The following is a 25,414-nucleotide window of genomic DNA, read 5'->3' as shown; positions in this document are numbered from 1 at the left end:
CAGAGACTCATTCCACCGAGAAGCAACACTGAGCTTTATAGGAAGTCATTCCTGCCTGTGGCCATCAAACTTTACAACTCCTCCCTCGGAGGTCAGATACCCCGAGCCAATAGGCTGGTCCTGGACTTATTTCCACTTGGAATAATTTACTTATTATTGTTTAATTATTTATGGTTTTACATTGCTATATTTCTACACTATTCTTCGTTGGTGCGACTGTAACGAAATCCAATTTCCCTCGGGATCAATGAAGTATGTCTGTCTGTCTGTATTCTACTGTGATTGCGTACAAGAATTTGAGTCAGGATAGTATATGATGACATATACATACTTTGATAATAAATTTACTTTGAACTTTTATTCTGCCCTCATCTCCTTGATTGACAGGTGGCACAGCAGTGGAATTAATCCTGCATCCATAACACACGCCTTATCTTATTAAAACCACAGATCATATTAATGGGTTAAGAACTGAAAAGCACCACTTTCCTTCCATTTCGTTAATTGAAAAGAATAACATTGAAAATCCTACGTGAAATCAGACATTAATAACTGCTTTGGAATGTCACATCTGGCCTGAGCTGTGACGCGTAATCAATAACATGATGCGTGTTTTGCTTTCGTGTGTTCCAGGGCTCTGGCCTGGTTTCCTCTGCAATTTATTGGATTAAAACTGTGAGGAGATTAAATGCGTGTTCACAGCACGTGCAGAGATGCCAGGTCCGTGCAGTGAGTGGGGCCGGGTTAATTCAAAGTTCTCAAACCCCTTACTTCACCCATCCCCTCCACTGGGACCTAGGTTGCCGACTGTAGCTTGCCAGAGTCCTCTGTCTCAGGATAGTCCTTCAAGCCTTCCCCAGGTGTAGTCCACCTTCTAGGCGAAGATTCTTTCTATCCCAAGGATGGGGTCTTCAGAGCCTTCTCTGGGCTTTAATAGGCTGGGGTTGCTAGCCCCATGTCCAGCCCTCCTCCTTTTGCTGCCAGGCTCAGAACTATCTCAGCTCTCAAGGCTCTCCCATTATTACAAAACCCAAAAACTTGTTCATGATTTTCTCATCTTTCAATCTTGTTCCATCTCCCCCTGAAAGATGATAGGGAGGCAAAGAAGACTCTTAGATTGGCAAATGACTGTGAAGGGAATGGAGCGATAATGGACATTGTGTTGACAGTAGGAGTTAGAGCAGTTCAGGTTTATTATCGTTCAACAACATACATGTACACCACCAAACGAAACAATGTTCCTCCTTCCCATGGTGCACAGCACAGTATGTAAAACTCACACACAAGGCATACCTAATATTACCACAAATAAATTGACAAATTATAAAATATATTCCAGAAGGCACATTAACAACACAAGTTTAAAAAGTAAACAGTGTTACACTTAATAGCTGAATACTCCGTTCTCATTAATATAATGAACTGATACCAAGGCTTTGGGCCCACTCCGGGCTGCTCCAGGGTTCTGAACTTTTTTGTTTGGAATACTGTTGCTCACTTCTACTCTTTGCATGATTTGTGTTTTTTTCCCCTGTCTCTGCACGCCAGGTGTTAGACTTTATTTTGTAATTGGGTTCTTTTGGGTTTCTTGCTTTGTAACCAAACAAATCTCAAAGTTGTATAAATTATACATCCTTTGATAATAAATGTACTTTGAAACTACTTGTGCTTAATAAGTGATGAGACCTGTGAGGAAGTTCGGTCATCTCATGGCACGTAATTACTATTTAATTAGTTTGGCACAATATCAGGGACCAAAGAACCTGTTCTGTGTTGTGCTGTAACGAGTGTCAGTGATAAGGGGACAAAGCTGCAAAATAAGGGGCCGCTCATTTAAAACTGAGCGCAGAAATTTCTTCTGACAGGAGGCAGCGAGTGTCTGGAATTCTCAAAGTCGCGTTTATGGTCATATGCACACACAGACAAAGCTCCAAGGTCAATGGAGGCCAAATCATTAGGTTTATCTGAAAGATCCACAAATATTTGGAAGATTGAGCGACTGAAGGTTTTGGGAAACTGGCACAGAATTGGAATTGATTTGCCATACTGAATGGTGGGATGGGCTGAAGGCATAGTGACCTATTCCCTCCTGTGTCCTTGTGCAATCCCACTGTGCTGTGGATTTGCAGACTTAATTCTTACTTTCCCAAGTTATTGGATGTTATATGTGTGTTATATGTACTACTGTGTTTTCCACCCTGGTCCAGAGAAACATTGTCTCATTTGACAGTATACATGTATGTAGTTAAATGACAATAAACCTAACTTGACAGTAGGATGACAAAGATTAAGAGGAAAGGTTCTTTCATCTTATTAGCAGGGTTAAAGTATATGTCGTATGAGGATAGTTTGACTCAGCTAGGGCTCTTTGGAATAAACTGTGCCTAAGGGCTTGTTTATTATTTATTGTAATGCCTGCACTGTTTTGTGCACTTTATGCAATCCTGGATAGGTCTGTAGTCTAGTGTAGTTTTTGTGTTGTTTTACGTAGTTCTGTGTAGTTTTTGTACTGTTTAATGTAGCACCATGGTCCTGAAAAACGTTGTCTCATTTTTACTGTGTACTGTACCAGCAGTTATGTTCGAAATTACAATAAAAAGTGACTTGACTTGAAATGATAAAAGCTATGGATAGAGTGGAAATGGGTGGAAATGGCTAATAAGAGAGGGGATGATTGTTTGATTTTTGAATATAGAACATAGAAATCTATAGCAGGCTACGGGCCCTTCAGCCCACAATGTTGTACTGACCACCTAATCTACTCTAGAAACTGCCTAGGATTACCCTTACTGCCTAGGTTACCACATAATCCTCTCTGTTTCTTAGCTATTTTCAACTGTAGCCCCCTGGGTCGCCTCAGGCTCACTCAGCTCGTTCTTGTCTAGGGGGAGCAGCCTTCGGCCCCGCCAAACTGGGTAATCAGCTGGTGTGGATGCTGTGTGATGTCCCCGCCTCGCCCAAAAACAGACAGTAGACCATATGCGATTAAATGAGTACAATTTATAAAGGTTACTATAACTAAGTGATTAATAATGATACGGTATATATGAAGAAAAAAATAAAGAAAAGGCGCCAAACTTATCAAAGTCCAAACTACTTCGTGCACAACCGTTGGAGCTCAATTACTGAAGTCTTCTGGCCACCATTCGATCCCCTCCGAACTCCTCGACTCGCAGCTCAGGACCCTCCGAAGTGGTCAACCAAACACATCTAGCTTCATCCCCCCTCCTCGGAGTACTTCCGGGCCTTGGACCCCCGCTAGGGGTCCGTTCCTCGCCCAGCTTACAGCATTGCGTCCTCTGTCTCGACCCCCTCGCGCCGATCTGCCCAAAAGCCCGTCAACAAAAGCTTACAGACTCAGAAGAAAGAATATTAATCCCCATTTGGTTTACAAAGGAATACTATTCTTGTTATCAGTGAATTAGCATTCCTGCTAGTTAACAAGACAAAGAAGCCCTTTTGATTACATACACAGTAACAAAGAAAAAAGAAGAAACCCCTTTTACACAACTTTTATTTTTATTTCATTTCTTTATTGAGATAGAGCACAAGAATTCCCTTCTGGCCCCTCAAGCTGTGCTACCCAGCAACCCTAGCTTAATCATGGAACAATTTGCAATGACCAGTTAACCTAGCAACCAATGCGTCTGGACTGTGGTAGGTGGAATGCTTTGCCGGGGGTGGTGGTAGAGGCAGATACTTTAAAGAGAATCTTGGATGAAAGTAAAATGGAAGGCTTATGTGGGAGGGAAGGATTAGATTGATCTTGCAGTAGGTTGATAGGTCAGCATAGTATCATGGACTGAAGCGCCTGTATTGTGCTGTGGTGTTCCCCATGTACAAGTCTGATATCTCCTTGGAGTTCAGAAGACAGACAAAATTATTTGCCATCATCTTGACAGAAATGTTTTCTCTAAATGTAACCATAATCACAATTTTTAATGAGACCTGTAGGGAGACACAGGCCCTTTGGCCCATTCAGGCACCCTTTTGCATTCTTCCTCCATTAATCACAGTTTTTATTCTCCACCCCATTCTTATCAACTGCCCCCCTCAGATTTTATTCCTCACCTACATACTCGAGCAGAACCCTTTTTTTATGCCTCAGAGCCCACCAGTAGCCCCATCATTAACCGAGGGGTCCATGGACCCGAGGTTGGGAGCCCTTGCACTAGAGGCTAATTAGCCTATAGACCTACGTGACTTGTGGGCTTAGGCGGAAATTGGAGCATCTGAAAGGAGCCCACTTGGTCACAGGGAGAACATGCAAATTCCACGCTGACAGCGCCAGAGATCAGGATCAAACCTGGCTTGCTGGATCTATGAGGCACTTACTTTCGTAATCAGAACCCGTAGATGGGACAGGGATAATGATGTCACCTAAGATTTGGCCTTAAAGAGTTACAAAATGGAAACAGGCCTCTTGGGCCAAATGGTCCTTGCCGAATCTGCTGTCTTGCCCATACCGTCTGCCGTGTTTAGCCCCATATCGTCCAACCCATATACGTATCTTGATGTCTTTTAACTGTTGCTGATATGCCCACGTCAACCACAGTTATTGAAAGCTCAATTAGTAGTTTGGCTTCAGAGCTCTATCTAACGCATCAAGGACTGAAGTCACTGATGCAGTATTAAAATTGTGCAGAGATACCCCAAGGCGATCCCTTACTACCAACTCAACCTTTAAGTTTACCTTCAGGGTTAAAAGTGGACAGAAGAGATGCTTCGATTCACGCAGATTGCTGCTTTCAGCATGATGTCTGGCTTGTTTATTTGTGGGTTATTTACAAGGATCTGTTGATCCTCCTCATTAACTGAACAAGCCACAGATGTTGATGACAATGCCACACTATCTCTGTGACAGGGAAATGAAACCTGTGTTTGGGCGGACCTTGATAGACCTTACCCCTGTAGCCCTGTCAACAGGAAATGGGTGCAAAGTGCTCTTTTAAGTGTGATTTAAAAACTGGCGCAAGTATAGCCTATTTCTACACAACGTGATCAAAACTACAGCAAAAATCAGAAGGCATTGGGAGACTGCAGGTGCTGGAATCTGGAACAACAAACGAACCACTGGAAGGACTCAGCAGGCTGGGCAGGGAAATGAACAGAAACTGTTTTGGGCTGAGAGTGGTCCATTTACCCTCTAAAGATGCTGCCTGACCTGCTGAGGTCCTCCAACGCTCTGCTGGGACCGCCACGATCTGCTAGATTCAGATTTCAGATTTGGGTTTAGCTATCACATGGACGTCAACACATGCAGTGAAATTTGCATTAACACCCAATTTGCTGCTGGGGGCAGCTTGCGAGTGTCTTCACATGCACTCTGGTGCCAACGTAGCATGCCCACAATGATCGGGTTGAATTATTCTCTGATGCCGGCAAATAACCTGCAGAAGTCTCATCACCATGTGAGGAGACATTGTCAGTGTGCCGTTGCTTTGGGTGTGTTCTCTGAATGCTTGGCCTTTATATATTTCTCAGTCAGCTGATATGACGTCATTTCAGGAACTCCAATGCCTGCAGTGCTCGGCAGAGCACAACAGCACAACTTAACCAGGCGACAAAGCAACATAGCAAACCAAGTTCCATTTCTACTTCCCTCCCACTCACCCCCAAGCAAACATCAGTCTGCTGTGGACTCTTGAATGCCCACACTTGGGGCTTCAGCCTTCGTGCTTCAATATGCACCATCAAAGCACCACGAGCAGTCAGCACTGTTAACTTGACACTCATGGGTGATGATTTATTTCTGAGTTTTGATTCTTCCTCAGTCCGTGATGTAGTCAACAAAAAATCAGTTTGTATGTAGTGCATCAAAAAAATGAGAAAGTCTACAGATGCTGGAAATCCAAAGTAACACATGCAAATTGCCAGAGGAACTCAGCAGGTCAGCCAGTATCTATGGAAAAGGTTTTGTGCTGAGACCCTTCTTCAGGGCTGAGAAGGAAGGGATAAGGCACCAAAATATGCTGGAGGGGTGCGGGGTAAGGAGGCTAACTGGAAGGTGATGGGTGAAGCCAGGTGATTGGGAAAGGTTAGGGGCTGGAGAAGAAGGAATCTGATAGGAGAGGAGAGTGGACCATAGGAGAAAGGGAAGGAGGAGACTACCCAGAGGGAAGTGATAGTCAGGTGAGAATAATTAAATGGTCAGAATGGGGAATAAATGAAGTGGGGGGGGGGAATTTGTCTATCAGAAGGAGAAATTGATATTCATGCCATCAGGTCAGAGAGTACCCAGGTGGAATATAAGGTGTTTCTCCCCAACTCTGAGGGTGGCCTCACCTTGGTACAAGAAGAGACCATGGACCAACATGTCAGAATGGGAATGGGAAAAAAATTTTTGGCCAGACGTCGTGTGATCTCTTCAGTATGAATCTGGTCTGCTTTTGAAGTATGGATGAAGATAGTTCCAGAGCATTCAAGGAGTTAATTGAGGAATCCAATAGGATTAGGGTTTGATTTGTCTTTTATTTTGCAAAGTGACGCAGTGCTAAAGGACAACGGTCCTTAGTTCCACATTGGCTCCCGTTAACCCCGAGTGGCCCAATTCATCCATGTCAGTGTCTGTTTTGTATCACCCTGCCAAATACTTACTGCATTCATTCTGAAAGTTGTGTAGTAAATCAGAGATTGCAACAGTTTGCCGCATAATTTGATTTCCCCCGCCATTTCTGCTACTTTGCTCCCTTGCTATTTGTTCTAACCTTGGCCCAGCCCAACCCCCGATGAACTAAACCCAAGTGAAACTGTTGCACCCAGTCCCTAGAGGAAGGAGACAGATTGATTTAGCATCTATTGTAGGAAGTTATTGGTGTGTATAATTAAGTACAGAGGAATTAGAGTCATAGAGAAGTACAGCACAGAAACAGGCCTTTGGCCCATCCAGTCCATCCCAAACCATTTAAACTGCCCACTCCCATCGACCTGCACTGAGACTATAGCCTTGCATACCCCTACCATCCATGTACCTATCAAAACTTCACTTAACTGTTGAAATCAAGCTTGCAAGTTCCACTTCTGCTGGCATCTCGTTCTACACTCTCACAAACATTTAAGTGAAGAAGTTTCCCCTCGTTCTCCTTAAACTTTTCTCCTTTCACCTTTAACCCATGAACTCTGATTGTAGTCCCACCCAATGTCAGTGGAAAAAGCCTGCTTGTATTTACCCTCTCTATACCCCTCATAATCTTGTATATAACTCTATCAAATCTCCCCTCAATCTTCTACTTTCTAAAGAATGAAGTCCTAACCGATTCAATCTTTTCTTTTCTTATAACTCAGGTCCTCCAGACCCAGCAACAAGATTTTCTCTGGACTCTTTCATCTTTTCTGTAGGCAGCTGTCTAAAACTGCGCACAATTCTCCAAATTGGTCCTCACCAATATCTTATACAACTTCAACATAACATCTCATCTCCTGTACTCAGTACTTTGATTTATGACCAATGGACCTGTATTCCTTGATCCTTTTGTTCTTCCGCAGTGCTCAGTGTGCCATGGGTGGTGTAGAGGCTAGTGAATCATTTTACAGCGCCAGCTGTAAGATTTGGGTTTTATTCCTGCTGTTGTCTGTAAGGAGTTTGAAGTACTACAGTGACTGCGTGGGTCTCCTCCCTCATTCAAAAACATATGGTTAGAGCTGGTAGCTTGTTGGCATGGTAAGTTGGCACCAGAAGCACAGTGGCACTTGTGAACCGTTCAGCATAATCATCGCTGACTTGATTTGACACACATAACACATTTCACTATATGTTCTGATGTATATATCAAAAATAAAATTAATATTTAAAATCTTTAATCTTTAGAAGTGAGCTTCTGTAATCAGAGTTCACGTGTGAGGACTCAAAGGTTATAAGGAATAGGTTGTGAGAGAAATGTCTCTGAATATAAGTTGTAAAGTCATCCCAGAAGGTGATCAATAAGCTTGTGTCTCATAATCATCAGTATGTGCCTTGTTGTATGACATGGGCGATCATGGGCTATGATCATGATTGTTCTTGGAAAAATTTTCTGCAGCAGTGATTTGCCATTGCCTTCTTCTGGGCAGTGTCTTTACAAGACAGATGGCACTAGCCATTATCAATACTCTTCAGAGATTGTCTGCCTGGTGTCAGTGGATGCATAACCAGGACTTGTGATATGCATCGGCTGCTCAAACAACCATCCATCACCTGCCCCCATGGCCTCACGTGACCCTGAGCAGGGGGCTAAGCAGGTGCTACACCTTACCCAAAGGTGGCCTGAAGGAGCAGCTTACACCTCCTTTGATAGAGATGTATCTCCACCCTGACATCAATAACTTGTGTGTAGGGGTACATAAAGCATCTAGGTGCTGAAAATCTGAAATAGAAACGTGGAATAGTCACCTCTTTTCCTGGCTTTCAGAGGGAGAAGGCCTTGGCTGTTTAATGCATTGGTGCCTGCAGAACTCCAGAAAATTGACACAGCGTAATTATCTTTGTGCACTTTCTTCTACTTACTTTTGTGTCCCTTGTTTCCATTTTCCCCTGTAGCCCTGCATGTATTTCTTTCTCACCATGCCCATTGACTCTTTTTGGCAGTTCCCCAACACTAATTGGGAGGAGCCTTGTCTTTGAAGATTGGGTGGCTGCCACTCCACCACAGAAACCCACACCACCACAGAGAGTGTGTAGAAACTCCACCCTGGAAACATTTAACGTTGAGTAGGTGGAGCAAGGGGGAGGGGTTGGTGAAGGGGTCCATCAGTTTGAACAGCTGTTTTCAAAGGAGGCCATAGGGATTCCATAGGGTCCACAGGAATTTCTGAATGACCCATAATAAGTTTACTGTTTTAATTAAATATTTAATTTTGGGTGAATATGAATGATGTTGACACCACATTGCAAGAATGTCTTATTAAGCTGCAGAGTGATGTAATAGCTCAAGCAAAATTCTAATCCGACAAGCAATGTTGCTGCAAAACTAGTGATAGTCAAAATATGTGTTCACTGCTCTGGGAGAAAGCAACGTTGTTTTTAATTGGATTTCCCACCTCTTACCTAGTTGAATGTGGTTTCTGTCAAGCTCTTCACTGCATCTCTTTAACTGTCTTGATGCTATGAAAAGTTGTAAACTTCAGTTATCTTTAACCAAGTTGCAACCTGATATTCAAAACCTCACTAGTTTGCGTGACTGGCAAGGATCTCACTAAGTACCCGAAGTAACAATATTAAACACTTTTTGTTGCTGATTGAAAGAATGTTAAATATATCATAAATAAAGTATCCCATTCAGAGCTTTGAAATAGTTTTTCCTATCCATGTGTAACATTATACTTAACATATAAGAATACCTGTTAAAACATAAATATTGACTATATTAGAATAATCAGTCATTGTCCTCGTTAAGTGCCATGTCATATGACATGGGTGATCATGGTCTTTTCATGATCATGATGGTTCTTGGCAAATTTTTCTACAGAAGTGGTTTACCATTGCCTTCTTCTGGGCAGTGCCTTGACAAGACGGGTGACCCCAGCAATTATCAATACTCCTCAGAGATTGTCTGCCTGGTATCAGTGGTCACGTAACCAGGACTTGTGATATGCACCAGCTGCTCATGACCATCCACCACCTGCTCCCATGACTTCATATGACTCCGATCGGGGAGTTAAGCAGGTGCTACACCTGGACAAAGTGACCTACAGGCCAGTGGAGGGAAGGAGCGCGTTACATCACCTTTGGTAGAGACTTATGTCCACCTCGCCACCCAACAACATACAGTTGCCCAAAAAAACATTAGCAACTAACAGAGACGGTGGGGGGGGGGGGGGGGGGAATCGTGGTGGTCATTGAGGCAAATGGAAGTTACAAGGGGGCCTCAAACAGACACAGTACACAAAGGTCACAACTACAGCGGAATACCAACTTTCAGTCTGGGTCTCATACCATCCTGACTTAAAATATAAAGTCAGAAGTGTATTGCTGTATGCACAAGTACACGTATGCAGAGCTGCAATGAAAAACTCACTTGCAACTGCATCACTAGCAGCATTCACAAGAAAACCATAAGCATAAGTTATACAATTTTTTTACAAACAGAAGAGTACAGCGCAGGAATAGGCCATTCGGCCCACAGAGTTGTGCCAACAAGCTAAAAACTAAATCAGAAAACACCCAGACACTAATTCCTCCTACGTACACAATGTCCATATCCCTCCAACTTCCTTACATCCATGTGCCTATCTAAACATCTCTTTAAAGCCTCTAATGGATTTGCTTCTACCACCATACCAAGCAGTGCATTCCAGCTATTCACCACTGTCTGAGTAAAAAACTTACCCCTCACTTCCCCTTTTCACCTTCAGTGCATGCCCTCTGGTTTTAGACATTTCAACCCTGACTACTCTATCTATGCCTCTATCTCTCATAACCTTATAAACCACTATTAGATCTCCCCTCAGCCTTTGATGCTCCAGAGAAAACAACCCAATTTTATCCAGCCTTCAGTGATAGCGCATGCCCTCTAAACCACCCTCTCCAAAGCCTCGACATCCTTCCTATAGTGGGGCGAGCAGAACTGAGTGCATTACTCCAGATGTGGCCTAACCAGAGTTCTATAAAGTTACAGTATAACCTCCTGACTTCTGAACTCTATATAGAACACATCTAGAACAAAATAAAAGGTCCGCTTCATTGCAAAGTGACCTAAGTGGTCATGGTTTTCTGTGCTTGTTAATGATGAAGGTTGTGCAGCTTGGTTCAAAAACTGAATGGTTGAAAATAATTATATTTACCATTTTTTGCAGTCCTTGGACTGATTGCCGTACCTTCCTCTGTAACTGCTTTCACTTGAGGAGTCGCAATGATTGATGAAGTCATCTCCTCACGGCTTTCTCAAAGACAATTAAAGATGGGCAGTAACTGCTGACCTAACAACTCTAGAAAAAGGTGAATGAGAGCTCTGTTGCCTGACTTTAAGACTCAATATATTAGGAGTTTGTTTGCATAGTAGACAGCAGAGACGAAGTTGAGTTTATTGCCCTGACATAGGAGCAGAATTAGGCCATTCAACCTGTTGAGTCTGTTCCACAATTCCATCATGGCTGTCCTATTTTCCCTCTCAACCCAATTTTCCTGCTTTTTCCTTTGCCACCTGTACTAATCAAGGACCTATCAACCTCCGCTTTATAAGTACTCACTGACTTGGCCTCCATAGCTATCTCTGGTAATGAATTCCATGGATTCACCACTCTCTGGATAAAGAAATTCCTCCTTAACTCTGTTCTGAGTAGACATCCTTGTATTATGAAGCTGTGCCCTCTGATCCTGGACTCCCCCATTACTGGAAACAACCTCTCTGGAGCAGCATATATCGGTCATATGGGACACATGGTGGAAACGCACATGAAGGAGCACAGGAAGTGTAACTGTTCGGGTTACCTGGAGAAATCGGCAACAGCAGAACATTCGCAGTGGCCATAGGATTGACTTTCTGTTCTACTACTGTTCTGTGTCAGTGGCTTTTGGGACCACCTGGTAAAGGAAGCCATTGAAATTAAATTAAAGGAAAATAATTTTAACAAAGATGAAGGTCTCTTAGTAAGAACTGGAATTTGATTGTAAGCAAGGTGGGAGAGTGGAAACCTGATTGGATGAGGACTAACCATTCACGAGGGATGGACTACAGGAGTATAAGTACCACCAACAGGACATGTCCAGGCATTATCCCAGAAGAAGATGGCAGAGTCAGTCATTGAAACGTTGGTTATAATCGATACCTGTACCTCCTGGAAGCCCGAGAAGAGTTTATTCCCCTACGTGACTTTGTTTGTGGAATGATGTTGGTGCCAGACAGGGTGATTTGAGTATCTCAGAAATGGCTGATCTCCTGGGATTTTCATGCACAACAGTCTCTTGAGTTTACAGAGAGTGGTGTGAGAAACAAAACATCTAGTGAGCGGCAGTTCTGTGGGTGAAAATAACTTGTTAATGAGAGAGGTCAGAGGAGAATGGCCACACTGATTCCAGCTGACAGGAAGGCTGGCGGGTATTGAAACTGGGTCACTGGTGCTGTAAAAGTGTTGCACTAATTGCAATGCCACCATGCCACCTAATCTTAATGGACAAACACTCTGTCCAAACTGCTCTGGATAAAGCAAACACTGCAGCCACAGGTGTTAGTGAAGTTCCGTGTATTAAAGTTGGTAGATTAATTGGCCACTGTCGACTTCCCTAGATCCAGAGTCATAGAGTATGGACCTTTCAGCCCAACTGGCCCATGCCAACCAAGATTCCCATCTGTTAGAGCATATCCTGGAGTTATGGAATATAGCAAATATTAATTTCAAAAGCAACCAGTGTTCAGATCTGAATGTGGATTGTAGATTGAATTTAAAATACAGCTCAGAACAATAGATTTCCAAGACTGCAGACTGGCATTGATTGCAAACCCCATTGACCTAAAATATCTACATATGCATGAATGCAGTCAGAGACAGCAGTGATTAACATTCAGTCTCTAATGTTTGGAGTATTGCTCTGAAGATCTAAGTGTTTGAAAATTATATGCAACTCAAAGGAAGCATTGTCAACCCTAAGTATTGAAGTAAACAGTGTCATTGTAACAATTGAAACAATATTGAGTTGTCACTAATCTTAAGGGTATAAAAATTAGTTTGAGTTTAGGGCTCTCTTCTTCCAAGAGTGTCTCCAGTATGATTCTTGCTTGTTTCGCTGAATGAAGATTTTGATATCACCAGCTTCAGTATCTCTTCAGTGACTTTGTTCACAGTCGCAATACTAACTAAACTGGTCTCATTTGCCCCTGCTTGGCCCATGTCCCTCTAAACTGTTCCTATCCATGTAGCTGTCTTTTAAATGTTGGTAATGTAATTCCTTCAACCAGTTCCTCTGGCAGCTCACTCCAAATACTGGCCATCTTCTGGGTGGAAGAGCTGCCTCCTGAGTTCTATTAAATCTTTCTCCCTTCTCACCTTAAACCTTCTTGTTCTTGTTTCCCCAGCTCTGGGAAATAGACTGTGTACATTTAGTGTTTCAAATCTAGAGGCATGTATGGGAAGATTTAAGATTGGTTATTGTCATTCTTCAGTACACAAGTATAAAGGAGATCAAAATGATCTGATGCAGGATAAAAACACAATAGAAGCATAAAGAACACAATTAAAAAAAACCAAAGAATTACAATACATAAATATAAAAGCAATTCCATAAAACAATGCTCAAGTAACTTGACGAATTGTATGTACATGAAGTGACACTAGGTGATGTGTATGTATTGTGGTACGATGGGTTGATGGGTGGAGGAGTTGATCAGCCTGACAGCTTGGGGAGTGGTTTGAGTGGTTCTGGTGTGGAGAGAATAATCATGAAACTTAGGAGCAGAATTAGGCCATTTGCCCAATGAATCTGCTCCATCTTTTCATCATGGCTGGTTTATTATCCATCTCAACCCCAATCACCTGCCTTCTCATTGATGCTGCCTAGCCTGCTGAGTTCCTCTAGTATTTTGTGTATGTTACTTGGATTTCCAGCATCTGCAGATTTTCTCTTGTTCCTGTAACCTTCGAATCCCTGACTAATCAAGAACCTATCATCTCCACTTTAAAAATACCCAATGACTTGGCCATCTGTGTCAATGAATTCCACAGTTTCACAACCTGTGGCTAAGAAATTCCTCCTCAAGGAACATCCTATTCTGATGTTGTGTCTGTTGGTCCTGGAGTCCCCCACAATAGAAAGCATCATCTCCCTGTCTACTCTATCCAGGTGGGATTAGTATAAATGGGTGCATGAGAGTGAGGACAGAATCTGTGGGCTGAATGGCCTGTTTCCCTACTGTATCCCTATGACTTTATAAACTCTAGTAGGAAAGTATTATGTCCGTCCTTCAGTCCCAGAGCTTCACAAAGCAGGCTGCCAGCATGTGACAGTGTAATTGTTATAATCAAGAGGACTGCGTGACTCTCTGTAGTAATGAACTATAATCAGTGTGTGATCCTGCCGCTCTAGGCTAATAACTGTGATTGGGAGCCCACCGCTCTCCAGCCCCACTCCCGCACTCCGAGCAAGGATCAAATATTATCCACGTTTTAATTATTTTCTAAAATTCATGAACGTTTCCTGCTGGGAGCCAATGTTTTGTAGATGGGGCAGCAAGCTCATTTGTCTAATTTGGATCTGAGTGCTCTCTGATCTTTCACCAAAGGGAAAACATTTTACACCACTCAATTTGAAACTTTTGTTTTCAATAATTGGTAAATTGAGGAAAATGTGTCATATGTGTTCGGCTGCTGCCATTGGCTGGAAAAATCAAGCAGACATTGGCAACCTTCAATTGCTTCTCTGTGGTGTTGTGACAGTTGGGAACAGATTCAGATTCAGACTCAGGCATATCTACCGCATGAGCATCGAAACGTGGAGTGAAATGCTTCATTTGCGTCAATGACCAACAAACCCAGGGATGTGCTGGTGGTGGGGTGGTGTGCAACCCGCAAGTATCACCACGCTCCCTGGCGCCAACGTAGCATGCCCACAGTGACCATCAGACCAAGAAAGGCAACAATAACAACAACAGCAAAACAAGTCCCTTTCTCACCCACCCACTCACCCCCTTGCATACATCGACAAGCTTTCAGCCCCAGGACAGGACATCTCCAGGCCTCCAGTCCCTGACCCTGAACGCTCAGGCTTCCAACTTCCAACCCCAGGCCTGGACTTGCAGACTCGACCTTTGGTCCTCTACCTCCATGCTCACCAACTTCGGTGTTTGACCATCGATGCCAGGACTCGCTAATCGTGAGTTTGACCTGGGCCCCTGCAGCATGTTCCATCTCTGATGAAGGTTTTCAACCTGAAACATCGACAGTTCCTTTCCCCACACAGCTGCTGGTTGGCTTGCTGAGTTTCTCCTTCGATTGCTTGTTGCTCCAGATTCCAGCATCTGTAGTTGCTTGTGTTCCTTGGGTTTCAATCTGCTCCCTCCACCCATGTTGGACCCCAATGCTCAGGTCCATGATTAGGCTAGGATTAGGTCCATTCACTAAGAGTGAGCCAATCTCATTGTATCTCTCAGCACAGAATTGGGCCATTCAGCCCATTGAGTCTGCTCCACTATTGGATTATATCTGGTTTACTTTCCCTCTCAGCTCCATTCTCCTGCCTTCTCCCTGAAGCTTTTGGCATCCTTACTAATCAGGAACCTATGAACCTCAGCTTTAAATGTACCCAATGACTTGTACTCTGTAGCAATGAATTCCACTGATTCACCACCTTGTTTAGAGATACAGCACGGAATAGGCCCTTCCAATCCAATGAGCCACGTCACCCAGCAACCCATATATTTTTAATCCTAGCCTAATCACAGGACAATTTATAATGACCAATTAACCTACTAACCAATACATCTTTGGACTGTGGGAGGAAACCGGAGCATGCGGAGGAACCCCATGCAATCATGGGGAGGGCGTACAAACGCCTTACAGACAGCACCAAATTGAACTTAGAACTCCAATGCCCCAAGTGTAATAGCATCCGCTACCATAGATTCCTCATCTCTATTCTAAAGAGATGCCCTTCTATTCTGAGGCTGAGCACTCTGGTCCTAGACTCTTCCACTACTGGAAACATCCTCTCCACATTCACATCAATATTCCGTAGGTTTCTATGAGATTCTCCTGCATTCAAAGTAAGTTGAAAGTAAACTTGTTATCAAAGTCCTTACATGTTACTGTATATACCTTGAGATTCAATTTCTTGCAGGCATTTACAGGGAAAAAGAGAAATATGCAAGAATTGATGAAAATCTGTACATGAACAGAAAAAGACTAACAAACAGCCAATATGCAAAGCAAGAAAAACTGTGCAGAAATAACTGAGAATATGGGTTCTAAAATGTCTTTGAAAATGTATCTGTAGGTCGTAAAATTTAGCTGGTTTCAGTGAGATCCCATCCCTCATGGATTGTGATGAATCTGTGAAATTTGTTGCTACAGACAGCCCTGCAGGCCAAGTCATTTTAAGGCAGAGGCTGATAAATTTTTGATGGGTGGTAGAGTTATGGGTTGCAGGGACAAGGCAGGTGAGTCATCCACAAATGAATGGCAGCTTACATTTGATAAGCTGATTGGTTTATTTCAGCTTCTTATGGTCTTTAACACAGAATCATAGATTATACAGCAGGGAAACAGGCACTTCGGCCTACCAGTTTCATGCCAACATCAGGCAGGTTCATGAATCCTACACAGATTCAGTTTGGAAATACTGTATATGATCACCCCTTCATCTAAATCCCAAACTCCCCAATCAAGCACCATGGGAACACCACACTTTACCAAAAACACTGTCTGTGGTGGTTTTCCCATATTCCCAATGACCTCCTCAACCACTCACCTATGTAACTAAGGGCAATATGAAGCAGGCAGTTACCTACCAACTCGCATGTCTTTGGGACGTGGGAGCAAACCGGAGCCTCTCACAGTCACAGAGGGAATGTGCAGATGCCACATACGCAGCGCCGGGTTGAACCTGGCGTCGCTGGAAGTCTGAGGCAACGGCTCTATGAACTGCACCCTGCTGCTTACAGTCAACCTTCCTTTTGCAAAGGACATCATTCCCTTGAGAAATTACCCACGCAGGAGTCTTTAAGATTCCTTGTTTACTTTTTAAACATTGCTCAGGGACTAATTACTGGCAAGACCAGACATTTTGCCCTTGAGGAGGTGGTGGTGCCACTTGGCTGAGTGGCATCAGGAGTGGGTGCTGCACCCACTCCTGGGCTGGGGGGAAGCACAGAGCCAATATTTGGCCATTTCCACTTCTAGGAGGAGGCCCCACCCTGCCTTAACCCCCCCCCCCACCCCACTGCTCACTTATTTCTAGTTGCCCACCAATGGATGTTGACCCCTGACCTGGCCTATTGCCTCACAGTATACTCCCCCTCTCTCCGCCATCTCCCTTTCTGTTTTGGAACCTGAAATGGGGGAGGGGGGGTGGAGAGAGAGCATGTCGGGGAACAGAGAGGGAGGATTCAACAGTGCTGTGCACACAATATTGCGGTCTACAATTTCCACACGAATGCAGTTTCTGTGTGACCTTATTAATAATGGATTCTAGCGATTTACAATAACAGATGTTAAACTAATTGGCTTGCCTTCTCTCTCACCCTCGCTCTCTGGTTACATTGCTGGTTTTCCAGTCCATTGGAACATTTCCAGAATCGAGAGGATTTTGGAAGATCACAGGCAAAGCATCCACTCTCTGCCCAAGTATAATTCATCTCTTGAGTTGTTTTTTCTCTGGCGATAAATCCTCTCCACCCACATACACCCCTTTACGCCCCCTTATTCCTACTATTTTTGGTACACTTTCAAAGTCTTCCACTGTGAGAACAGATGCCAAATATTTGTTTATTGCCTCCTTAATTTCTTTATTATTAATTTTTCTCTGGCTTCAGATATATCAAGCCGTGGGACAATTCTGCCAGTTAAGACTCAGGCTCCCACATACACAAGAGCTCCTGCAGATGTTGGAAATCTTGAACGACGCACACAAAATACTGGAGGATCTCAGCAGATCAGGCAGCATCTGTGGAGGGGAATAAACAGTCCAGCTGGGAAGGGCATAAATTACCAGAAGTTGGAGGAAACGATGTTCATGCCATCAGCTTAGAAGCTGCCCAGATGGAATATGAGGTGTTGCTCCTCCAGTTTGAGTTCGGCCTCATCATGACAGCAGAGGAGGCCGTGGACAGACATGTCAGAATGGGAATGAAAAGTCAAATTGAAATGGTGTTTCTTGTTCATTCTCTCTATTTCCATTGCCCTGTCTCGTTACCCTCTTACCACCTCCTCTTCTCACCAGCCCGCCATCTTTCTCAGGTACCCCTCCTTCTTGTTTTTCTCCTGTTGGCCACTGTCCTGTCCTGTCAAATTCCTTCTTCATCAGCCCTTTACCTCTTCCATCTATCACTTCCAAGCTAACAAACTTCCCCTTTCCCCCTTCCATCTATCTTTCCCATTACCTGGTCTCACCTATCACCTTCTAGCTTGTACTTCTACCCCTCCCCTCCCCACCTTCTTGTACCGGCTTCTGCCCCCCTTCCTTTCCAGTTCTGCTGAAGGATCTCGGCCTGAAACATCAAGTGTTTATTCCCCCCTCCATAGATGCCACCTGGCTAGTTCAGTTCCTCCAGCATTTTATGCGCCAAGCCCCCATACGTTTGTGGAAGGAGTCTACAAGGTAGACTGGAGAAATATGTCCCTGTCAAAATCTGGCTCTTAGGTCAATGCTGGTTTAATTGTTTTCTTGCTTTAACGGTGGTTATGTTCCAATGGAGTGGTTTCCTGAGCATTATATTGCATATTGGCAGCTTTAGAAAAATTGGTGGGGGTCTGGGGGGTGGGGGGGGGAAAGGATCTTGTTCAAACCTGCCAACAGTTGAAAGGCTTAGACAGAGTGGATATGGAGAGGATGTTTCCAGTAATTGGGGAGTCTAGGACCAGAGGACGCAGCCTCAGAATAGAAGGATGTTCTGTTGGAAGAGTGATGGGAAGGAATTTCTATACCTAGAAGGTGATGGATCTTTGGAATTGATTGCCACAGGCAACCAAGTCATTGGGTATATTTAAGGTGGAAGTTGATAGGTTCTTGATCAGTAAAGATGATAAAAGTTACAGGGAGAAGACAGCAGGATTGAGGGAGAACTTTTTAATATATTTTATTGAGATACAGCTCAGATTTGGCCCTTCTGGCCTTGAGCCACCTGCCCAGCAATCCCCAAATTTTTTAAAATCCTAGCCTAATCATGGGATAATTTACAATGACTAATTAACTTAATGACTGTTTCATCTTTGGACTGTGGGAGGAAACTGGAGCACCCAGAGGAAACCCATGAGGGCACAGGGAGAACATACAAGCTCTTTACAGGCAGCAGCAGGAATTGAACCCCTGTCGCTGGCGGCACTGTAAAGTATCGTGCTAATCACTACACCACCGTGCCACCCATGACGGAATGGTGAAGCAGGCTTGATGGGCCAAATAGCCTAATTCTGCCCCTACAGCTTGTGGTCTAACAGACACGGAATGCCAGAGAAACTCAGAAAGAAAGGCAGGAACTACGGACGCTATTCAGTAGATGTTGCCTGACTTGCTGAGTTCCTCCAGCATTTTGTGTGTGTTGCTCAAGATTTGCAGCATCTGCAGAGTCTCTTATGTTTATGAATTGCCAGTACAAATGTGTTGGGAATAGAACAATAGGGCACAGGAAGAGGCCCCATGATGGCAATTTAGTCCCATCTGCCTGCTCAGGGTCTACACCTCTCCATTCCTGTCAATCCACATGCCTGAATGTCTCTTCAACTTTGCTATCTTATCTCCTTCCACCACCTCCCTGGCAGCCCATCTCATGGAGCCACCACACCCTGTGTAGGTCAAAACTATGCAGTTCAAAGTAAAATCAGACTACGTATATGTCACCACAAACAACCCTGAGATTCTATTTCCTGTGGGCCAACTCAGCAATTCTATAGAATAGTAACTGTAAACAGGATCAATGAAAAAGCAAGAGCACAGAAGACAACAAGCTGAAAATGGAAATATGCCTATATAGTAATAAATAACATGAGCATAAAAAAACTTGAAATGAGATCATTAGTTGTGGGAACATCTCAGTAGATGAGTGTGGTTATCTCTTTTGTTCAAGACCCTGATGGTTGAGGGGTAGTAACTGTTTTTGAACCTGGTGGTGCAGGCCCTGAGGCACCTGTACCTTCTACCTGATGGCAGAATGGCCTGGGTGGTGAGCGTCTTCGATGATGGATGCTGCTTTCCTATGACAGCGTTTCATGTAGATGAGCTCGATGGTTGGGAGGAGTTTACCCAGGGCCGAATCTACTATCTTTTGTCGGACTTTCTGTTCAAAGTCATTGGTGTTCCCTTGTCAGGCTGTGATGGAGCCAGTCATTGCACTCTCCACTACACATCTATAGAAGCTTGTCAAAGTCTTTGATGTCGTGCTGAATCTCCGCAGGAAGCAGAGAGGCTATATTTTCTTTAAACTTCTCCCTTCTCACCTTAAGACTATGTGCTTTGACACATGACAACTATAGTTAATCTTCAGGTAGTGGCTGCCTTCTCAAAGCTAATTCACTCTCTGTTTTTGTTCTCCTGCCCCCAGGAAGCCAGTCGGCAGCTGAACAGGATGAGCAGTGAGACCACCCAGGAGGTGGTGTCCGTGCCCCCACCGCCAACCTCCTCCCGAAAGGAGGGCTATTTCGATCAGGTGTCCGAGAACGATCCGGAATACCTTCGGCTCAGGAACATGGCGCCCGCCCTGAGGCAGGACTTCAACCTGATGGAGCAGAAGCAGCGGGTAACCATGATCCTACAGAGCCCGGTGAGTAACGGGGCGGGCTCTGGCTGAAACTATCAGTGTGGGTTGGCAGTTGCAGGAATGTACAAGGCTCAGTCGGGGTACCACAGTCGTGTAGTGGTTGCTGTAACAATACTACCCTGCCAGCGACCCAGATTCATTTCCTGCCAGTCTCCGTAAGGTGCTTGTACGCTCACTCGGAGACTGCGTGGGTTTCCTGGGGGGGCATCGGTTTCTGCCCACATTCCAAAGAGGCACAGGTTTGCTGGTTAAGTGGTGTAATTCACTCCAAGAGGACCACAACCTTGTCAGAATCAGAATCAGACTTTAATCGCCAAGTACCTGTGCACATACAAGGAATTTACTTCCGGCAGATGTTGTCTCTCTGCTCATAACAATAATAATGATAAATATAAATGAAAATATAGATTGTACATACATGTCGTAAAGTTTGGAGGCTTGTGTGCCTCAATGACCCGGAGAGCTATGTTGGCTGGAGTCAGGGCTTTATTCTTTGGCTCTCGATAGAGACATCCATACCAAACAGGTCAAAGGGGAGAGGCCAGACTAAGAGTGGTCCACCGGTCCTCCAGGTTCAGGAGTTCAACTCAGTGCTAACAAGCCTGACTGGTAAACAAAATTGTTACCGGAGCAGCAATAAAGAATCCTTCTACGTCTGAGTGCAACGGTATTCCTGAGTCTCCACCGGGACTTGCATGACTGACGGTAGTGAGAACTGAGAGGAGACGTGAAGGAAGCTCTGAACACCACCAGAGATGGAGGGCCTTCATTGACGCCCTAAATGCCAGTGGTGTAATGGACAGTAAGTAAGTGTAATTCAGTGTCAGGGCAATCGGCTCATTACCGTGCTGTATTTCTACATAAAAATAAAGGTTGAGGCCTTGAGCCTCCAGTAGGATCAGCAAGTCACACAGCTTGGAAGGTCCATCAACTTCAAATGATGGACTTTCTGAAACAACTGGGAACCGAGGCACCCTGGCAGCTTCAGGGGCTAGCTGAATGTCAGCCTTCATCTGTAATCTTCAGCCCATGTTAAAGTGCCTGCAATGTGAGAGTGTGCAGCTTTGAAAGTAGCCATGTTTTAAACTTAGTACAGGTGTTTCCCCCCCCCCACCCCTTTACAAAGGTAGAGCGTTCCTATGAAATCTGTCTTAAGCCGAAATGGCGTAAGGCGAAGAACCATTGATTTATATGGGAAAAATTTCGTAAAAGCGCAAATCCTCTTTGTAATGCGTAAACAGGTTACTGATGCAGGTCTTTTGTAAAAGCAAAGTGGCGTAAAGCGGACATTTGTAAAGCGGGGGACACCTGCAATCTGTCACTGATCTTGGCCAGGTTCTGCAGAAGCCGGCAGAAACTTCCCTCCAGTTAGTAAGAGCATAATCTGCAGCAATGCTTTAAGGTCTCCATAAGACGATAAGACATAGAAGTAGAATTGGGCCATTTGGCCCATCGAGTCTGTTCCTCCATTCCTCTTGGCTGATTTATTATCTCTCTCAACCCTATTCTCCTGCCTTCTCTCCGTAAGCTCTCAATAACCTCACTAAACACTTAACACGAGATTCTGCAGATGTTGGAAGTCCTGAGTACAACACACAAATTACTGGAGGAACTCAGCACGTCAGGCAGCATCTATGGAAAGGAATAAACAGTCGACGTTTCAGGCTGGGACCCTTCAACAGGACTGGAAAGGAAGAGGGCAGATGCCAGAATAAGAAGCTGGGGAAAGTGTACAAGTAGAAGGCGATAGGTGAAGCCATGTGGGTGGAGGAAGGGGATAAAGTGAGAAGCTGGGAGGTGATAGGTAGAAAAGATAAAGGTCTGAAGAAGAGGAGAGTGGACAATAGGAGAATGGGAAGGAGGAGGGGCACCAGTGGAAGGTGATGGTCTGTTTTGTTATCATATTCACCTGAACAAAGAGAGACTTCTGACAAGGTTCATGAGACAAGGCTAAAGAACCTTGTCCCAGAACACTCCTGTTGATTGTGTCTGTAAACAAGAGGGGCATGATAGGATAGTGGGCAGCCTTCTTGCTGAATGAATGTCCTCACTCATGATGAGGAGAGGAAAACTGTGCAGCCTCAGCTGTCCCTGGTGGAGGAAAGTGGTGCTTTGGCTGGAAGACATCTGCCCCATTGTCATCTTGTGCCTGGTACAATGAAAGTGGTCCTAGCCCTCGGAATCTCATAGTCATAAGGATGAGTGCTGATTGAAATGAGATGGTCACATGGATGGGTTGGAGAGTCCAGCTTATTGTGGACTGTTTAAAAGCAGAAGACCCCGCCCCCCTCCCTTGAGTGAAAGTTCAAAGTCAAAGTCAATCTGTTGTCAAAGTACATCCAGTATACTACCTGTAGATGCATTTTCTTTCAGGCATTCACAAGAAAATTAAGAAAGACGTTAGGAACAAAATGAAAATCTATCCATGAACAAAAGCTGACAAACAATGTGCAAAAGGAGACAAATTACACAAGAAGTATTAATAAAATGTAAATAAATAATACTGAGAACATGGGTTGTAGAGTCCTTGAATGTGAGTCTGTAGGCTGTGGAGTCAGTTCAGTGTTGAGGTGATTGAAGTTGAAGTACTGGTTTATACACCACCCAGCTACGTGAAGAAGCTCCCGTGATGGATTGTAAGATGTATTGCAAAGGATCTTTCGCACGAATTAATAGCTACGATAAACCGTGCTCCCGGGAATGATCGGGCCTTTGCACTGTAAGATTAACAAAGTCCTCTCATTCTCCTCAGGCATTTCGAGATGAATTGGAATGCTTGATCCAAGAGCAGATGAAGAAAGGAAGTGACTCCGGCAACCTCTGGGCTCTGCAGCAGATAGTGGACTTCATGTCGAGCACTCCAATAACCATTCCCACCTCACCACCAGGTACGGTTGTGCACTGAAAGTCCAGCCAGTGCTTCGTATTTAATTGACATGCAATCCATGAGCACCAAGCATTCTGAGACTGGATGAACATAAGAAACGGAGTCTCTCGCCAGCTCCACAGTGCCGGAGATCCACTGCTGGTTTCAGTACCACGTACCCCTCCCTGCCCATGCCCCTTGCAGTTCAGATCTCCATCAATCTCCACCCAGAATACACTCCGTGCCCACTTTATTAGGTACACCTGTAACCTACTCGTTAATGCAAATATCTCATCAGCCAGTCAAGTGGCTGCAACTTAATGCATAAGAGCATGCAGGCACGATCATGTGGTTCGGTTGTTGTTCATAGCAAACTTCAGAATGGGGAAGAAATGTGATCTAAGTGACTTTGGCTGTGGAATGATAGTTGGTGCCAGATGGGGTGGTTTGAGTATCTCAGAAACTGCAGATCTCCTGGGATTTTCACACACAACTGTCTCTAAAAGTTTACAGTGAATGGTTCTGGGGGGTGGGGGGTAAAAGATACCTTGTTAATGAGGAAGGTTAGAGGAGAATGGCCAGACTGGTTCAAGCTGACAGGAAGGTGACAGTAACTCAAGTAACCGTGTGTTGGAACAATGGAGTGCAGAAGAGACTCTCTGAACACACAACACACTGAACCTTGAAGTGGATGGGCTACAGCAGAAGAAAATCACTCCGCTACGGTACCTAATAAAGTGGCCACTGAGTATCTATTTACTTACTTTATCTCCACCGCTCCCTTGGGAAAAGAACTCCAAAACGTCATAAGTCTTTAGACCCATGACCTTATCTGGTACATTTTCTCTACAGATGGAGAATGTTTAAACTTCTTCCCTCTAGATATCCTCTTGTTTATTGATTATTATTGGGGTGAAGGCAGATCTAGTATAACGCTAATAATCTCTGCAAATTTTATTTGTTTCCCATTACTAATCGCTGTGGAAGCATCACAGTAGTGTAGCAGTTAGCACAACGTTGTTATGGCTCCGTGCATTGGAGTTCAGAAGTTCAGTTACGGCATCCACTGTAAAAAGTTTGTACGTTCTTTCCAAGACCGCATGGATTTCTTCTGGGAGCTCCGGTTTCCTCCCACTGTCCAAATGCATACCAGTTAGTAGGCTATTTGGCCATTGTAAATTGTCCCATGATGTGGCTAGGGTAGGAGTTCCCAACCTTTTTTGTGCCATGGACCCCTGCCATTAACCGAGTGGTCTGTGGACCCCTGGTTGCAACCCCTTGGGCTGGGGTTAAATTGGTGGGTTGCTAGGTAGTCCAGAAGATCCTGTTCAGCACTGTATCCCTAAATAAAATAAATTCATTGATTCTCAAGCACAAAAGGACCAACTTTTACTTTAGCAAACACGAGGAAATCTGCAGATGCTGGAGATTCAAACAACAACACACACAAAATGGTGGTAGAACACAGCAGGCCAGGCAGCATCTATAGGGAGAAGCGCTGTCGACGTCTCGGCCCGAAACGTCGACAGCGCTTCTCCCTATAGATGCTGCCTGGCCTGCTGTGTTCTACCACCATTTTGTGTGTGTAACTCTTACTTTAGCATCTTTGTTCCTTTTAATATAACATTGAGACTTCTCCTGCTCATCTCCGTCTTTACTGCTCCCCACCTCCCCCCTACATTATGAAATTCTGATACGTGCTCGTGTCTCGGCGTTAACATTTTACACGGCAGCTTATCAATTGACATTCAAGCTGCAAGCTCGGATAACTCTATCAAATTTGTCAAACGCAATTTCCCATTCATAAACCCGTGTTGATTTTTCTTGGAGACATGAAAGACGGCAATTGCTGGAATCTGGAGCGAAAAGCAAACGGCTGGAGGAACTCAGCGGGTCAGGCAGCATCTGTGGAGAGAAAGGGTTAGTCAATGTTTCGCCTCAAGGCTCTGCACCAGGACCTTCGACTACCTTCTGATTTTCTACATCTCCAACTAACTCCTTAATATGGATTCCATCTTTTTTCCCAATGTCAGATGTTAGGCTTTCCTGCTCTCTCTTTCTCCCTGCTTTCTTGAATATTGGTGATGGTATTTCAGTTTTCCAATCCTCGGGAGCTCTCCAGAATCCAGGGAATTTTTCTAGATGAAAATCAGTACATTTCCCATTTCTGCAACCA

At 44.3% G+C, this 25,414-nt stretch overlaps 1 protein-coding gene across 5 annotated transcripts in view; it reads left to right on the top strand.

The window, feature by feature from the left end:
* The window catches only part of LOC132391401 (beta-adducin-like), a 142,737-nt gene that overhangs the window by 61,439 nt on the left and 55,884 nt on the right, over window positions 1-25,414 (top strand). For 3 of the 5 annotated variants that reach the window (XM_059964579.1, XM_059964550.1, XM_059964561.1), the window contains exons 2-4: window positions 20,157-20,375; window positions 23,125-23,260; window positions 25,069-25,158. In XM_059964579.1, coding sequence (XP_059820562.1) covers window positions 20,181-20,375; window positions 23,125-23,260; window positions 25,069-25,158 — 421 coding nt within the window. In that variant the 5' untranslated portion in view covers window positions 20,157-20,180. Of the gene's footprint in view, window positions 1-10,770; window positions 10,913-17,538; window positions 17,770-20,156; window positions 20,376-23,124; window positions 23,261-25,068; window positions 25,159-25,414 lie in introns of those variants that run through there. The other 2 variants (XM_059964571.1, XM_059964539.1) reach the window with 2 other exon arrangements.

Source organism: Hypanus sabinus, chromosome 1 (genome assembly GCF_030144855.1).
Source record: "Hypanus sabinus isolate sHypSab1 chromosome 1, sHypSab1.hap1, whole genome shotgun sequence".
Taxonomy (NCBI): domain Eukaryota; kingdom Metazoa; phylum Chordata; class Chondrichthyes; order Myliobatiformes; family Dasyatidae; genus Hypanus; species Hypanus sabinus.
Note: the sequence above shows the minus strand (reverse complement) of the source record. Positions and strands in the feature narration are given on the sequence as shown.